Raw genomic sequence first — 19,276 nt, 5'->3', positions numbered from 1 at the left:
CATTAGTAAATCATGCCAAGGAAACCTGAGAGATCACATCACATTTACATCTGTGTCTACATAAATATTCCACAAGCAACTGCACAGTGCATGACAGAGGGTACCCTGTACCACTACTAGTCATTTCCTTATCTGTTCCACTCAAAATAGAGTGAGGGAAAAAAACTGTCTATGTGCCTCTGTACTAACCTTCTCTCTTGTGTCCTTATGTGAAAAGTACCTTGGGAGCAGTAGAATCCACTCTGCAATCAGGTTCAAATGCTGGTTCTCTAAAAGTTCTCAGTAGTGTTCCTCAAAAAGAATGTCACCTTCCATGTAGCGTTTCCCATTTGAGCTATCAAAGCATCTCCATCATACACGCATGTTGTTCAAACCTACCAGTAATGAACCTAGCAGCCCACCTCTGAATTGCTTTGATGCCTTCCTTTAATCCGAGCTTAGAGGGATTCCAAACACTTGAGCAGTACTCAAGAATGGGTCATACTAATGGTCCATACATGGTTTCCTCTTCATACAAACTACTCTTTCCAAAAATTCCTTCAATAAACTTAAATTGACCATTTGTCTTTCCTTAAACAATCCTTACAACCACGTTCCATTTCATATCGCTTTGCAACATTATTCCTAATTATTTAATCACTGTAGCTGTCAATCAGCACAGTGCTAATGCTGTGTTCAAACATTATGGGACTTTTTTCCCTAATAATCTGCATTAGCTTACATTTTTTCTACATTTGGAGCTACCTGCCATTCATCACACCAACTAGAAATTTTCACCTCCTTATACACCGCAGCACCATCAGCAAACAGGTGCAGATTGATGCTCACCCTGCCTGCCAGGTCATATATGTATTTAGAAAATAAAAGTACAAACAAATTTTGAGGAGAGCAAATGTCTAGTTTTAGGGATATATTGGCCTCAAAGCTCAAGGATAAAAGATTTCCCAACAGAACTTGAAGTACTACTTGACAAAGCTATTAAATAATTTCCATATTCAACAGTATCTGGTGATCTAAATATAAACATACTGAAGCAGAGTGGCGGTACAAAAATGTTTTCATAATATTGTAAAAACATATAATATGAAGCTTCATATAAATAGCCCAGCAGTAGCACTGAATCATCAGACAAACGTACCTTTAAATAATCTGAAAATACATGCAATTAATGCAGTCGTTTCAGATCACCATGGTCAGTTAACTGAGCCACAGAATAAGAAAACTCAAACTCGAAACGTAATTGTAGAGTGGAAGCTGGCAAATGATAGAAATCTGAACATACTGATGTGGAAGAAAGCTGGGAAACTTTCAGTTCAAGCTTATGTCCCCACATAAACACAACTGAGGTAAATTCTTCCTGCACGTCGGTCCGGGGCCTGAAGATGGTGTAGTGAAATGCTGAAACTGGTTGCCAAATAAAATAAGGTTGAAAATTGATGGCTGAAAGGTACTTAATTTGACATCCTCTATCGAACAGCCAAGTCCCACGATTATTTTTAAAGGGATAGACATACAGAGACTTAAACATATATTTCCAAAATTAGGTAGAAAGATAAATTTAAGACATAGTAGAAATAGATCATCACACAGATTATGAATGCTAGAGAAGATTTAAGAGATTTGTATGAAAGATAGTAGAAATGTAATAGTCAATTAGAATGTGGTAAGTACAGACAAAAGAAGGAAGAATATAGCATGATGATAAAGGAAGCAAATCTACATATTATACATGTCAATCAGAACCTCATCAAATGTTTCTAAGACAGTCTGGTCACACATAAATACAAACTGGGATTAATCAACTAAGAGACAAAATGGGAACACAGTACTTACTGCACAACAGAAAGAACTAACTGACTTACATGAAATGTGTTCCACTTTAAACTGATATTATGTAAACACAGTACAGAAACAAATGAAGCATAGGGCAAAAAGGCACCTTTGGTCTTGGGGTAGCATCTTTGACTCATAATCAAAATGTCTTTGGACCCGGGTTCGAATCCTGCCATGGTTTAAATTTTGATTAATAATCAGCATTGGTAGCCAAAGACTTCCAGCATAAGAAATCACCCTCATTCTGCCAACGACCTTGACAAAGAGGGCGTAGGAGTGGACAGAGGTCCAGGGTACTCTCTTGTCCTAGGGGTGGGAAGCTGCCCCTAAAGGCAGAAGAATCAGCAATGATCAATGGCATGAGGATTCAGAAGGCAATGGAAACCACTGCATTAAAGACACGTAATGTGTATCCACAGGACATGTGGCCTGTCATTGAAGTGTCATGATGATCTCTCCTTTAGTAAAAGATTCAGGAATAAACCCCATTCGAATCTCTGAGAAGGGACTGCCAAAAAAAAGATTGAATAATCAAGAAAATAATAATATTCTATGAGTCGGGGCATGGTATGTCAGAAGTTTGAATCTGGTAGGGAAACTAGATAACCTGAAAAATGGAAATGCAAAAGCCCAATCTAGATATACTAGGGGTCAGTAAGGTAAAGTGGAAAGAAAACAGGATGTCTGGTCAGATAAGTATAGGGTAATATCAACAGCAGCAGAAAATCTTGTAATGTGAGTAGAATTTGTTATGAATAGGAAGGTAGGGCAGAGAGTGTGTTACTGTGAACAGTTCAATGATAGGGTTGTTCTTATCAGAATTGACAGCAAACCAACACTGACAATGATAGATCAGGTATACATGCCGATGTCGTAAGCTGCAGATGAAGAGATAGAGAAAGTGTATGGGGATATTGAGAAGATAATACAGTATGTAAAGGGAGATGAAAATCTCATAGTCATGGGGGACTGGAATGCAGTTGTAAGGGAAGGGAGTAGAAGAAAAGGTTACAGGAGAATATGGGCTTGGGACAAGGAATGAGAGAGGAGAAAGATTGAGTTCTGTAATAAACGTCAGCTAGTAATAGTGATGCTCTGTTCAAGAATCACAAGTAGAGAATGTATACTTGGAAAAGGCCACATGATACAGGAAGATTTTAGTTAGATTACATCAGGGTCAGACAGATATTCTGAAATCAGATACTAGATTGTATGGCATACCTAGGAGCTGAAATAAACTCAGATCACAACATAGTAGTGATGAAGAGTAGGCTAAAGTTTAAGACATTAGTCAGGAAGAATCAATACGCAAAGAAATGGGATATGGAAGCACTAAGGAATGATGAGATATGCTTGAAGTTCTCTAAGGCTATAGATACAGCAATAAGGAATAGCTCAGTAGGCAGTACAGTTGAAGAGGAATGGACATCCCTAAAAAGGGGGATAACAGAAGTTGGGAAAACATTGGTACCAAGAAGGTAACTGGGAAGAAACCACAGGTGACAGAAGAAATACTTCAATTGATTGATGAAAGGAGGAAGTACAAAAATGTTCCAGGAGACTCAGGAATACAGAAATACAAGTCACTGAGGAAAACTAAGATGAAATGGCTGCATGAAAAATGTGAAGAAATCGAAAAAGCAATGATGGTCGGCATATAGGAAAATCAAAACAACCATTGGTGACATTAAAAGCAAAGTTGATAACATTAAGAGTGCAATGGGAATTACACTGTTAAATGCAGGCAAGAGAGCAGATAGGTGGAAGGAATACATTGAAAGCCTCTATGAGGGAGAAGATTTGGCTGATATGATAGAAGAAGAAACAAGAGTTGATTTAGAAGAGATAGGGTACCCGGTATTAGAATCAGAATTTAAAAGAGCTTTGGAGGACTTAAGATCAAATAACGCAGAAGGGATAGGTAACATTTCCTCATAATTTCTAAAATCATTGGGGTTAGTGGCAACAAAATGACTATTCATGTTGGTGTGTAGAATGTATGAGTCTGGTGACATACTATCTGACTTTTGGAAAAACATCAACCACACAATTCCAAAGATGGCAAAAGCTGACAGGTGCAAGAATTATCACACAATCAGCTTAACATCTCATGCATCCAAGTTGCTGACAAGAATAACATGCAGAAGAATGGAAAGGAAAATTGAGGATGCGCTAGATGACGATCAGTTTGGCTTTAGGAAAGGTAAGAGGAAAGGTAAGAGGCAATTCTGACATTGTGGTTAATAATGGAAGCAAGACTAAAGAAAAACCAAGACATGTTCCTAGGATTTGTCGACCTGGAAAAAGTGTTTGGTGAAAGTTAAGAAGAATTACATGATCTGCTGAATGGAATGAACAGTCTAATAAGTATAGAGTATAGACTGAGAGTAAATAGTGGGTAATGCATGCTGTGACATAAATCTAAATCTGTGACATATATTGGCAGCAACTCGAGTGATATTTTCTAATAATAATGTTCTATTAATTTGTGAGTGAAATGCTGTGAAATATGAAGGTAATGAGAGGTTGTAGAAATAAGAACAGTGAGAAACTTAACATTAGGATCGATAGTCACAAAGTAGATGAAGTTAAGGAATTCTTCTACCTAGGCAGTAAAATAACGAGTGATGGACAGAGCAAGGAGTACATCAAAAGCAGACTAGCAATGGCAAAAAGGAGATTCCCAGCCAAGAGAAGTCTACTAATTTTGAATATCATCCTTAATTTGAGGAAGAAATTTCTGAGAATGTATGTCTGGAGTACAGCATTGTATAGCGGTGAAACATGGATGTGGGAAAACTGGAACAGAAGAGAATCGAAGCATCTGAGATGTGGTGCTATAGACGAATGTTGAAAATTAGGTGGACTGATAAGGTAAGGAATGAGGAAGTTCTGTGCAGAATCAGAGAGGAAAGGAATATATGGAAAACACTGATAAGGAGAAGGGACAGATTGATAGGACATCTGTTAAGACATCAGGGAATGACTTCCACAGTACTAGAGGGAGCTGTAGAAGTCAAAAACTGCAGAGGAAAACAGAGATATGAATATATGCATCAAATAATAAAGGACGTAGGTTGCAAGTGCTACTCTGAGAAGAAGAGGGGAATATATGCAGCAAATAATAAAGGATGTAGGTTGCAAGTGCTACTCTGAGAAGAAGAGGTTATCACAGGAGAGGAATTTGTGGCGGGCCGCATCAAGCCAGTCAGAAGACTGATGGGAAGAAAAGGGGGTAAAAAGAGTACAACTGTACCAGAAATAACAATATGCTTATTCTTTTTTCCATCAAATGAAACATAAATGACAAATATAATCAGACCATTCGAAGAAAAATACAGATGACATAAATAGAATATCTGCAAAAGTAATCAAACACTGTTGATACACTTTCCGGGATGTGAGGTCATGGTCCAAGAACTTTTCTGCTCCTTACGTTTCGTCCAGGACTGGGCTGGACTTCCTCAGAGGCGCTGCTCCGCTGAGTCTTGCCGACTGACTGGTCGGGTGTCTGAGAGCGACTTATATACTGTGAGAAAGGGGGGCATGGTTCAGGTGACACGTGATGAGCAGTGATAACCCATAGCAAAGATAAGGTTGACTATCGATTACCACCTTGTCAAGGAACAGAAACCCAAAAGATAAGAATGAACCACAACGACAGTAGTTCTCCCTTTTATTAAAAAAGTATCAGATCGGATCGGTAAGATTTTACGAAAACATGACATAAAACCGATCTTTAAACCAACAAAGAAAATAAGTCAAGTACTACGATCTGTGAAGGATAAACGCCCTCCCCTGTCGACATGTGGTGTGTATAAAATTCCATGTACCTGTGGTACCAAAAGAAGTGTAAACACGTGACTGAAAGAGCATAAAAGTCTTTGTCGACTTGGAAAAATAGAAAAGTCAGCTGTAGCGGAACATGCTCTTCAACCAGGCAACCACCAAGTGAAGTTTTCGGATACCAAAGTTTTATCTACAACGTTGAATTACTATCCACGGCTTTATAGAGAAGCTATCGAAATTTATAAACATCACAATAATTTTAATAGGAAAGAGGAGGCTATGAAACTTAGCGATATATGGACAGTGGCTCTACAAAATTGCTAACAATTTTTATCTTTGACAAGGTGGTAATCGATAGTCAACCTTATCTTTGCTATGGGTTATCACTGCTCATCATGTGTCACCTGACCACGACCAGTCAGTTGGCAAGACTCAGCGGAGCAGCGCCTCTGAGGAAGTCCAGCGCAGTCCTGGACGAAACGTAAGGAGCAGAAAAGTTCTTGGACCACGACCTCACATCCCGGAAAGTGTGTCAACAGCCATGTCAACCGGTCGTGAAAGCCTTCGTTCTATAATCAAACACTCATCACACTATCTGGCAATACCTCAGATATTCCTAGTAAACTGGTAATGGTAACTGTTCCCACCATGTCTAAAAAAGAGAAAAGTAGAACCAAATTATGAAGTTGGTGGTAAAAGGCATTCAAGTAAATACAGGCCTAATAATGATTTGACTCACCTTCTCACAGATTAAATCACTATTAACAACAGATTTATAAAATTCACATAAAAAAAACACCCTGGTTGAAGCACACCACAGATTTAGAAAAGGGAAGTCTGCAAACACAGCAGAAACAAGCTTCAAGACACACATAATCAGAGCATTAGAAGAAAATGAAAATTTTGTAACATATTCCTGGACTTGTCAAAAGCCTTTGATTGTGTGTGCTACACTATATCATCATCATCATCATCATTTAAGACTGATTATGCCTTTCAGCGTTCAGTCTGGAGCATAGCCCCCCTTATACAGTTCCTCCATGACCCCCTAATTCAGTGCTAACATTGGTGCCTCTTCTGATGTTATACCTATTACTTCAAAATCATTCTTAACCGAATCCAGTTACCTTCTCCTCGGTCTGCCCCGACTCCTCCTACCCTCTACTGCTGAATCTATGAGTCTCTTGGGTAACCTTGCTTCTCCCATGCGTGTAACATGACCCCACCATCTAAGCCTGTTCGCCCTGACTGCTACATCTATAGAGTTCATTCCCAGTTTTTCTTTGATTTCCTCATTGTGGACACCCTCCTGCCATTGTTCCCATCTACTAGTACCTGCAATCATCCTAATTACTTTCATATCCGTAACCTCAACCTTGTTGATAAGGTAACCTGAATCCACCCAGCTTTCGCTCCCATACAACAAAGTTGGTCGAAAGATTGAACGGTGCACAGATAACTTAGTCTTGGTACTGACTTCCTTCTTGCAGAAGAGAGTAGATCATAGCTGAGCGCTCACTGCATTAGCTTTGCTACACCTCGCTTCCAGTTCTTTCACTATGTTGCCATACTGTGAGAATATGCATCCTAAGTACTTGAAACCGTCCACCTGTTCTAACTTTGTTCCTCCTATTTGGCACTCAATCCGTTTATATTTCTTTCCCACTGACATTACTTTCGTTTTGGAGATGCTAATCTTCATACCATAGTCCTTACATTTCTGATCTAGCTCTGAAATATTACTTTGCAAACTTTCAATCGAATTTGTTAGATAAACTGCATAGATATGGTATCAGGTTGAATGCAACCAGTCTATAAAATTGTTTGCAGAAAAGAGACAACAAAGTGTAGAATTAAAATACAAGGTAAACAATATTGTGAAAATTATTTAAAAATTTTTGATGTTTCCCTGGATGAATGTGTAGAATTAAAATACAAGGTAAACAGTACTGTGGAAACATTTTAAGATTTTGATAGTTCCCTCTATGAATGTCCGTGAAATTATAATGTATCTCAAATTAAACTGATCATTGAGGCTACATGGAGAATTCAACAAGTAAAGCACAGGAGTCAAACACAATTATGACACCAACAACATCCAACTATAGCTGGTTGATAAAGGCCCTGCTACAGCTGGATGCTTATTATACAATGACTGTCAGGCCATTTAAAAAAATGTAAAACACTACCAGTCTTCCAAACAAAACTAAGAGAGTACATGAAAACAGCATGTTTGTACATTGCTAAGGAATATTTTGGGACAATAAACTGAAAGAAATAGTAGCACTAAGACAAAATCATGAGAAATGTAGTTACTATGTATACAGTGAAACCAAAAAGTACACAAGTCTTTCTTTTTTATGTTTGATCAAAACTCAGACATTGCTACAGAAAGTGAAATCTGGTGCCTACACCTAGTAAATTAAATTAATAATAAAGTTTTGTTTTGTGTATGTTTTAATTTTTATACATATATGAGTTTCTATTGTAAAATAATATGTGCTCAAATTCTAATTTACACTGTTAACTCTCTATTGTTAATAAACAGTGTACAGAAAGTCCAGGAACACTTTCAATTATTTATTGCACAAAAACTAAACATTGTACAGATGCCATACATATTGCATTTTGAAGAGAAACTCTGAAAGTATTTTTTACAAACATTCAATATGCGAACCATGAGTGACACCAATTTCTTTGGATTCCTTATAAATGTTCTCATATGCCCTCCACATTCACTTCACTCACACTGGGACATCCACTTCTCTTTGCTGGGCACAAGCAACCCATCGTAACGAATTTGTTGTGCCAGTCATAAATTGCCTTCCTTGTTGATGGCTTTTTACCATACTTGGTTCTAAACATCCATTGAACAGCTGTAGCACACTTGTTTTTGTTGAACTCCAACACACAGAAAGCTCACTCCACACCTGAACTCACCATGTTTGCGACTAGTGCTGACTATTGGCAAATTACCAAACTATGCTGTGGTGGTATAGATGAAAAAAAACTTTCAGGGTTTCTCTTCAAAATGACATATGTATAATATCTGTACAATGTTTGGTTCTAGTGCAATAAATAATCGAAAGTGTTCCCAGACTTAATGTACATGCTGTATATTAAAGTATCCAGTCTCTGAATGGCATTAGATAAATGCAAAAAAATTTTAAAAAGCATTAAAACAAATAGTTTCTGAACAATAAATGGCAGAAGTAATACAAGAAATACATTCAAGTACAAGAGAATTGCTGAAGATGGACCATATAAACAAGAAACATCTAAAAATAAAAAATAAATAATTTCCATCTCTTAAAAGTCCTTATTCATCAGGGTTTCACAACAATGGGAGCAAAAACTGAAAAATAACATTACTTTAATGCTGAGACTTCATTTTGTAACTCCTCGTTTTCCTTCTCACAATTCTTTAGTTGTTTATGTAACTCCTTCTGCTCATCTTTACTTTCCTGTAGCCTTACTTGAATTTCATTTATTTCTTTTGTATAGCAATCCATCTGCAACAGTAAGAATGAATGAAGTTTACATAATTCATACATTTAAGCTGGTAGGCTATATATATAGTGTGCTTGTTGTACTTTAATCTTGATTTAAGTGAAATGGTTAGTAGTACAGACTGTTAATCAAATGTGCAATTCTTTACACACAAATTTTATTGCAGGATCTCATCTATTAACTGTTACTGACCTGTGACGTAATGCTTTGTTTTGTGTCTGTGTTAATATTTACCCATTAAAATATGAACACTGAATATTAATGAAGCAGAAGATAAATTTAATATTTTCTGAAATGTAGTTTTGTATATCTGTTCTGTTCAAAAACTTCTGGAACATTCGAAATTTCATGCGAATGGTGTTTTGGAGCAAAATGTGGTAGGTATCCCTGCACACACCAGCATTTAATGTGTAACTGGCAGAAGTTTCATTGTTGTATGTCTGTTAGACATTGTTCAGTGCAGTACTGAGGGGAACATTGTGTCACACAGTTTGTGAATTTCGAGATGGCAGAGTTCGAGTAGCAATACGTCTGCATTAAATTTTGCGTAACACTCTAGAAAACCTTTACAGAGACACACCAAATGATGCATGAAAACTACAGTGATGAGTGCTTAAGCCATACTCGGTGTTACATATGGTTCACACAGTTTGAAAATGGCCAGATAGAAGTTCAGTTTAAAAATGGCCAGATGGAAGTTAAGAGTTGACCCTCGTTCACGATGCCCTTCGACATCTACCGATGACACTCATATCAGTAACATCAACAAAATTGTGTGTGCCAATTGAGGACTGACTGTCCAAGAGATTGCAGAAGAATGTAACATTTCATTTGAATCATGTCATGAAATCCTGACAAAGCATCTTGGAATTCATCGTGGCCACTACTTTCGTCCCATGGCTCATGAGTCAAGGACAGAAAGTCCTCCACCTTGCAATCTGTGAAGAGCTTTTGGATCACACAAATGAGAATGAGATGTTCCTTGAAATAATCATAACTGGTGATTATGGTTATGATGTTGAGACCAAGGTTCAATCTTCACAATAGTTTGGGAAAGGTTCTCCAAGACCAAAAATAGCTTGTCAGGTAAGGTCAAATGCCATAGCTATGCTGATAGTTTTCTTTGACTTTGAATGTTAGTTCATCGTGAATTCGTGCCACTGGGTCAAACTGGGACATGTTGTGATGCCTGCAAGAAAATGTAAGGTGGAGACAGCCTGAAATGTGGTGAGACAATTAATGTAAATGTAGTGAGAAAATTCATGTCTCTTGCATCAAGATAATGCACCTGCATATTCATCTCTGTTAATGTGTGACTATTGCACAAAAAACAAAATCACTGTGATGCGTCATCCTCTTTACTCCCCAGACATCCTCTGTACTCTCCAGACATGGCCACTGCAGACTTCTTTTTACATCCAAAACTGAAAACCGCCTTTAATGGACATAGATTTGCAATGACAGATGAGATAAAAGAAAAATTGAAGACAGTGCTTCACACTATCCAGCAAGAGGCATACCAAGAATGCTTCCAGAAATGGAAACGGTGTAGAGAGCAATGTATCAAATGTAAAGGAGAGAATTTCAAAGGAGACCATGCACAATCAGCAAAAGGTAAGTGCAGAAAAATTCTGTGGACACAGTTCCAGAATTTTTTGAACAGAACTCATATATCTTACTGTTTTCTCCAATGAGAAACCAAAATAAAATTGAACAGGAACAAAAAGAAAAACATGGGGTAAAGTCTCTCATGCTAATGAATGGTTCAAATGGCTCTGAGCACTATGGGACTTAACAGCTGAGGTCATCAGTCCCCTAGAACCTAGAACTACTTAAACCTAACTAACCTAAAGACATGACACACATCCATGCCCGAGGCAGGATTCGAACCTGCGACCGTTGCGGTCATGCGGTTCCAGACTGAAGTGCCTAGAACTGCTCGGCCATACTGGCCGGCCATGCTAATGAGAGAGAGCTCTGCTTGACAGAGAAGATTCAGTTCTCTGGTAATAGTTGATACAGGAATCATGAAATATTGAAGCTAATGGTCCCAAATTTTAATGTGACTACAAACAGTGCTGTCTACACAGCTGTGTGCACCAGTGTTTCAAGTATCAAATGCCTGATTTCTATTTCATTGTTATCTTGATCCTTTTTAGTTTTTGGAATCCAGTAAAGAACTTCATCAGTCCATATACCATCTATTTGTCTGGCTATGTGCCTCATTAAGGTCACAATTATGTCTTTCATTCTAATCTTTCCTCTGATCCATTTGTGCAGTTTCCAACATCACTCTTTGGTCTTCAGTTTTAAAATGTTTCCATCTTAAAAGACAGTGTCTCATTGCCATATATGAAGTCTATAGTCGAGTTGAGGTTAGTAGATCCCTAACAGTTATGGTTTGATGGGTATGGCAGCTTTGTGTGCTTACCTTAACCCTTCACATAACATAGTTTTGTAAATGACTCTATGGGAATGTCTCAGTGTTGTTGCAATTCCACAGACTACTATAGTTTTCAAGTGGAGCTGTTTACATTTCATAGTTGAATGCTTGCAAGAGTGCTGCCAGCTATCAGAGATCTTCTTACACAACTCAGCTATAGTAACAATTACTGAATGTATCCATTCCACTTGATGTGAAACAAACTGGAGTATGTGGATTAACCAAACAAATTTTCCATAATTCCAGTGACTAAAAGTAGAAAAATATTTGAATCAATAATATGAAGGAAAACTTAGATAAGATGAGTATAATAGATGACGACCTCCAAAACAAAGAAAAATTCAGCTTTCAGAACTTATTAACGGAAAATAAGCAAATGTGGATGAATGTCTACAGCGGGCCAGAGAATAGAACACAGAAAGTGACTGGACAGATAATTATTATAGGGACAGGAAAATAATTACAAAAGAAAGAATGAGCCATGAATAATTCATTCCCAGGCTAGGGAAAGTAAAACACGAGAATGTAAAATATGATAAAAAATGATGTATGATACTCAAACTATTTCTGTTGCTGATTATGATATTTGAAAAGTAGAAAAGGACTATTCATATACTGCAATTGCTGCTGATGACACAAGTATAAGATACAAATGCCCATACTGAACCATACCAAACATTTCCACTGGACAAGGCAACAGTGGTGAGGTGGTGAACAGACATAATTTCCATAGACCAACTGCCAACTGGACATGTTTTAGTAAACACACGGAGCACACACTTATTGATACAGTACAAAATGAGATATCATGCATACATACTATAAAGAAAAAAGTAACACCACTATAAAGTTCTCAGTGAGGATATTATTTAGCTAAAAAAAAATGTAGATTATAAAAAATGGAGTAAAAAATTGCTGACACCAGAACACATAATTAAAATACACTGATACTAGTGACAATATTATGAAATGGACATATCACTACTCACCACATAGAGGAGCCGTTGAGTTGCAGACAGACACAAAAAAAAGACTGCTATGCAATTTAGCTTTCAGCCAAAAGGTCTTCTGAAGTATAAAGCACACAACACATTCACCCAAGCACTACCCACACATATGACCACTGTATCTGGCCGCTATGGCTGAACTGAGTTGTAACTGTAGCAATCAGGTGGTGAGGGCAAGGTGGAGGCATGGGGTGGGGAGGTGGAAGGGATAGCATGGTGGGTTGGAGAATGTATAGTACAGTTTATGGCGGTGTGCAGGGACATGCTAGTGACAGGGTAGGGCTGTTAGATGCAGTCAGGATGTTTGGGGGATGGGAGGAGAGATATTGAAAGGACAAAAGACTACTAGGTGCATTGGTGGAATGGAAGTCTATGTTGTACTGATGTGGGAGCAGGTAATGGGATAGGTAAATGGAGGTCAGGGACTTGCAAAGATTGATGCCAGGGGGTGTGGGGGTGGGGTGGGGGGTAGAGGGGGGAGGGGTGTTAGGGCAATGTAGAATATATCACAAGGAAAGTTCCAACCCACACAATTAAAAAAAGCTGGTGTTTGTAGAAATGATCCAAATGGTGGAGGTTATAAAGCAATCACTGAAGTGAAGCATGTTGTGTTGAGAGCATATTTAGCAATTGGGTGGTCCAGCTGTCTCTTGGTCACAATTTGTCAGTGGCCATTTATGGGGACAGACAGTTTTTTAGTTGTCATGTCCATATAGAAAACAGCACAGTGATTGCAGCTTAGTTTGTAGATCACATGACTGCTTTCACAGGTAGTCCTACTTCTGATGGGACAGGAGGCAGACAATTGAATGGATGCAAGGCTGGTCTGGTATGGAATTAGAGCTGCCTGATGTACCACAAAGGTCCATTTTAATAAGTCTTGAAGCAGAGAACTTACATTGCTCTGCAGGTACAATTCAAACTCTCAAATTTCTTTCCAATGGAACACTTTGATCAGGTGCGACCAGAGTGCAGAAAATGATGTGAAAGTGATTCTTTGCAAATCTTTCAAAGAATCAGTGCTTATTTTTGGCTACTGTATTTACTGTTACAGTGAATAGTCATTAAGGAAAAATTATGTAAAAAAATTAACAAAAAGTGAAACTTTTTAAATATTTGTAAATTGTGACATCATTGTAAATAAATGAGTTGTAGTGCACTATTTGTGTATGATTGTAGGCCACAGGATTGTTGCTTTATGTAATGTAAAGCAACACTGTGTATTTTTTCTCAAAGTTAATATGAGATAACATATGGCTGCATCCAAAATGTGAGGTTCATTACAATCTGTTATTATGCTCATATAAATAGATGGGGGAATCAATGTCCTTTTTAGTTTCATATGACAGGTGAATTTCTCAATTTGAAGAGAGAAACCTGGAGGACCAAATCTGCCCTAATAGAAATTACAGCTTTGCCCTTATTTCCTAGGAAAACATGGGATTAAAGAAGCCAGATGAGAGAGCAATACCTTTTTCATCATAGATGGTTTTTCAGCCATTTTCAGTGAGGGTACATGATTCCATCATTGCTATCCTGGCATTACTGTAGGTGGCTGTACAACAGGCTTTTTCATAAATGTGTCTTGCTTTCAGGAAGAATAATGACTTTTACCTCTTTCACATCAGTCTGCTGCAAAAATTCTATGGTACGTTTTGTAACACAAAAATCATGAATAGTTGGATCCGATCCTACATCAGTGTGGAATTCAGCAAACACAACCATGAAATGTCTGTATTCATACGATGCAGGAGGCTGTACATAGAATGAATGTCATGTTTTAAGACCTGAAAAACACAAAGGGTCTAGTTCCATTCTTTGCTTAATTAATATATCATGTGCTCATTAAATAAGTAATCATACAAGTGTCTAACTGCTTGTCAGGTACCTGCATTTTGATGTAGAATTACATATCATCATCATCATCATCATCACAATCATTGTAAGCAAATGTAACTGAGTGTGCCTCAGTGCAGCAGTCTTACATGTGGAAAACAAATGCCAGGCTACTATTTATTGGGATGATTCTCAGGGTGAGCATCTATACTCCATGGATGACTATAAAACAAGTAGCAGAGGGCACTGTTATGGTGGCATACTTTGCAGTTTTTTCCCATTTCACCCACAGAATGAATTGTGCCAAGTATGCCACCTTGGATTCCTCTATGCACGCTATTATTAATCTACTTTTATCTTTAAGATCTGTACAAGCAAATTGTAGGGGCTGAAGAATGCTTGTAGAAATCTTCCTGAAAGCAGATTCTTGGAATTTTATGAGCGAGCATGGGATATGAAGTGTCTTTCTTAGTTTGTCTGCCAGTAGGAATTTTGCAGCATTTCTGTAAGTCTCTCACTAGTGAAACATTCCATACTCCTTCTCTGTATATGCTTGATGTTCTTTGTTACTTAAACTGGTTACAAATTCATATGATAAGGAAAGTTCTGGCTGAATGAAAGTACCTTAGGAGTAACTGAGACCACTCACCAAATGGCAGATGCATTGAGTCATTGACAAGTGCACACAAAAGAGAAAGATACTTGCTAGCTTTCAGAATAAAGCCTTTGTCAACCTAAAGTACAAAAACAAACAGACACACACACACACACACACACACACACACACACACACACACACACACACACGTGCCATTATGTTGACAATATGTGTGTGTGTTTGTTTGTTTTTGTACACACACGTGCCATCACATTGACAATCTGTTTGTTTGTTTGTGTGTGTGTGTGTGTGTGTGTGTGTGTGTGTGTGTGTGTGTGTGTGTGTGGATGCATGTGCATGCTGTGATGTAATGTAATCAAACCAGAGACATATTCACACTTCGATACTATTGGTATCAGGAATTTCATTTCATCAATTCAATTCAAATGTTCTTATGAAATTGTTGGCTGGTTTGATGCAGCTCTCCATGCTACTCTATCCTGTGCAAGCTTCTTCATCTCCCAGTACCTACTGCAACCTACATCCTTCTGAATCTGTTTAGTGTATTCATCTATTGGTCTCCCTCTATGATTTTTACCCTCTGTGCTGCCCTCCAATACTAAATTGGTGATCCCTTAATGCCTCAGAATATTTTCTACCAACTGATCCCTTCTTCTAGTCAAGTTGGGCCACAAATTTCTTTTCTCTCCAATTCTGTTCAATACCTCCTCATTAGTTATGTGATCTACCCCTCTAACTTTCAGCATTCTTCTGTAGCACCACATTTCGAAAGCTTCTATTCTCTTTTTGTCTAAACTATTTATCGTCCATGTTTCACTTCCATACATGGCTATACTCCATACAAATACTTTCAGAAACGACTTCCTGACACTTAAATCTATACTCGATGTTAACAAATTTCTCTTCTTCAGAAACACTTTCCTTGCCATTGTCAGTCTACATTTTATATCATCTCTACTTTGACCATCATCAGTTATTTTGCTCCCCAAATAGCAAAACTCCTTTACTACTTGAAGTGTCTCATTTCCTAATCTAATACCCTCAGCATCACCCGACTTAATTCTACTACATTCCATTATCCTCATTTTGTTTTTGTTGATGTTCATCTTGTACCCTCCTTTCAAGACACTGTCCATTCCGTTCAACTGCTCTGCCAGGTCCTTTGCTGCCTCTGACGGAATTACAATGTCATCAGCGAACCTCAAAGTTTTTATTTCTTCTCCATGGATTTTAATTCCTACACCAAAATTTTCTTTTGTTTCCTTTACTGCTTGCTCAATATACAGATTGAATAACATCGGGGAGAGGCCACAACCCTGTCTCACTCCCTTCCCAACCACTGCTTCCATTTCATGCTCCTTGTCTCTTAGAACTGCCATCTGGTTTCTGTACAAATTGTAAATAGCCTTTCACTCCCTGTATTTTACACCTGTCACCTTCAGAATTTGAAGGAGAGCATTCCAGTCAACATTGTCAAAAGCTTTCTCTAAGTCTACAAATGCTAGAAATGTAGGTTTGCCATTCCTTAATCTATTTTCTAAGATAAGTCGTAGGGTCAATATTGCCTCACATGTTCCAACATTTCTACGGAGTCCAAACTGATCTTCCCCGAGGTCAGCTTCTACCAGTTTTTCCATTTGTCTATAAGGAATTCCAGTTAGTATTTTGCAGTCATGGCTTATTAAACTGATAGTTCTGTAATTTTCACATCTGTCAACCCCTGCTTTCTTTGGGATTGGAATTATTATATTCTTTTTGAAGTCTGAGGGCATTTCGCCTGTCTCATACATCTTGCTCACCAGATGGTAGAGTTTTGTCAGGGTTGGCTCTCCCAAGACTATCAGAACTTCTAATGGAATGCTGTCTACTCCCGGGGCCTAGTTTTGACTTAGGTCTTTCAGTGCTCTGTCAAACTCTTCACACAGTATCATATCTCCCATTTCATCTTCATCTACATCCTATTCCACTTCCATAATCTTGTCCTCAAGTACATCACCCTTGTATAGACCCTCTATATACTCCTTCCACCTTTCTGCTTTCCCTTCTTTGCTTAGAACTGGGTTTCCATCTGTGCTCTTGATATTCATGCAAGTCGTCCTCTTTTCTCCAAAGGTCTCTTTAATTTTCCTGTAGGCAGTATCTATCTTACCCCTAGTGATATATGCCCCTACATCCTTACATTTGTCCTCTAGCCATCCTTGCTTAGCCATTTTGCACTTCCTGTCAATCTCATTTTTGAGACGTTCGCATTCCTTTTTGCTTGCTTCATTTACTGCATTTTTATATTTTCTCCTTTCATCAATTAAATTCAGTATGTCTTCTGTTACCCAAGGATTTCTATTAGCCCTTGTCTTTTCACCTACTTGATCCACTGCTGCGGTCACTATTTCATCTCTCAAAGCTACCCATTCTTCTTCTATTGTATTTCTTTCCCCCATTCTTGTCAATCGTTCCCTAATGCTCTCCCTGAAACTCTCTACAAACTCTGGTTCTGTCAGCTTATCCAGGTCCCGTCTTCTCAAATTCCCACCTTTTTGCAGTTTCTTTAGTTTTAATCTACAGTTCATAACCAATAGATTGTGGTCAGAGTCCACATCTGCCCCTGGAAATGTCTTACAATTTAAAACCTGGTTCCTAAATCTCTGTCTGACCATTATATAATCTATCTGAAACCTGTCAGTATCTCCAGGCTTCTTCCATGTGTACAACCTTCTTTTATGATTCTTGAACCAAGTGTTAACTATGATTAAGTTATGCTCTGTGCAAATCTACCAGGCGGCTTCCTCTTTCATTCCTCACCCCCATTCCATATTCACCTACTACGTTTCCTTCTCTTCCTTTTCCTACTATCGAATTCCAGTCACCCATGACTATTAAATTTTCATTTCCCTTCACTATCTGAATAATTTCTTTTATCTCATCATACATTTCAGCAATCTCTTCATCATCTGCAGAGCTAGTTGGCATATAAACTTTTACTACTGTGGTAGGCATGGGTTTTGTATCTATCTTGGCCACAATAATGCGTTCACTATGCTGTTTATAGTAGCTTACCTGCATTTCTATTTTATTTGTGTGTCTGTCGTCCTGCCAGCACTTTCATTTGGTAAGTCAAATCATCTTTGTTTTTAGGTTTATTATTCATTATTATACCTACCCCGGCATTACCCCTATTTGATTTTGTATTTATAGCCCTGTATTCACCTGACCAGAAGTCTTGTTCCTCCTGCCACTGAACTTCTCTAATTCCCACTATATCTAACTTTAACCTATCCATTTCCCTTTTTAAATTTTCTAACCCACCTGCCCAATTGAGGGACCTGACATTCCACGCTCTGACCCGTAGAATGCCAGTTTTCTTTCTGCTGATAACAACGTCCTCCTGAGTAGTCCCCGCCCGGAGATCCGAATAGGGGACCATTTTACCTCCAGAATATTTTACCCAAGAGGACGCCATCATCATTTAACCATACAGTAAATCTGCATGCCCTCGGGAAAAAGTACGGCTGTAGTTTCCCCTTGCTTTCAGCTGTTCGCAGTACCAGCACAACAAGACCATTTTGTTTAGTGTTACAAGGCCAGATCAGTCAATCATCCAGACTGCTGCCCCTGCAACTACTGAAAAGGCTGCTGCCCCTCTTCAGGAACCACACATTTGTCTGGCCTCCCAACAGATACCTCTCTGTTGTGGTTGCACCTACGGTATGGCTATCTGTATTGTTGAGGCACGCAAGCCTCCCCACCAACTTTTGAGGATTTAAGACAGAAATCTTATTTATAATCTACCAAGTTTTGCTAAATAGCTGTCAGATAATGTCTTTGACAATGATTCAAACCCCTTTGCTTCAAATGTTAGCTTTGCACTTCTTCTTTGTGAACACTTGCAGGAAGTTGTGAGTAATGGATTTGAGAAAGGTGACAAAATATTTGAAATAGATGATTGAAAGGTGATAAAAGTATTTTATACAAGTGATTAAAAGGTGACAAATTATTTCATTAAATGGATATGGCACAAATGCCTTGTTTTCATTTGTGATAACCCATGCCAAAAAGCACAGTTACAACCATAACAAATGTATCTATTAAGAGCCTGGGTGAGGTATTGCCATGTTTTCCTTCATACAAATTTATTATTATACGGAGGTACACTGGTAATTTGGTATTTGTAATTGGTAGCTGTAATTTACAAACAAAATATAAATCATATCTTTACAACTATTGATATTCTACACCTCAATA

The 19,276-nt window shown here is 38.2% G+C and overlaps 1 protein-coding gene across 1 annotated transcript in view; it reads right to left on the bottom strand.

Moving 5' to 3' along the window:
- The window catches only part of LOC126176855 (coiled-coil domain-containing protein 18-like), a 90,111-nt gene that overhangs the window by 44,576 nt on the left and 26,259 nt on the right, over positions 1–19,276 (bottom strand). The window contains exon 3 of the mRNA XM_049924040.1: positions 8,995–9,134. Coding sequence (XP_049779997.1) covers positions 8,995–9,134 — 140 coding nt within the window. The remainder of the gene's footprint in view (positions 1–8,994; positions 9,135–19,276) is intronic.

Source organism: Schistocerca cancellata, chromosome 3 (assembly GCF_023864275.1).
Source record: "Schistocerca cancellata isolate TAMUIC-IGC-003103 chromosome 3, iqSchCanc2.1, whole genome shotgun sequence".
Classification (NCBI taxonomy): Eukaryota; Metazoa; Arthropoda; class Insecta; order Orthoptera; family Acrididae; genus Schistocerca; species Schistocerca cancellata.
This window is presented reverse-complemented; position numbering and strand designations above follow the sequence as displayed.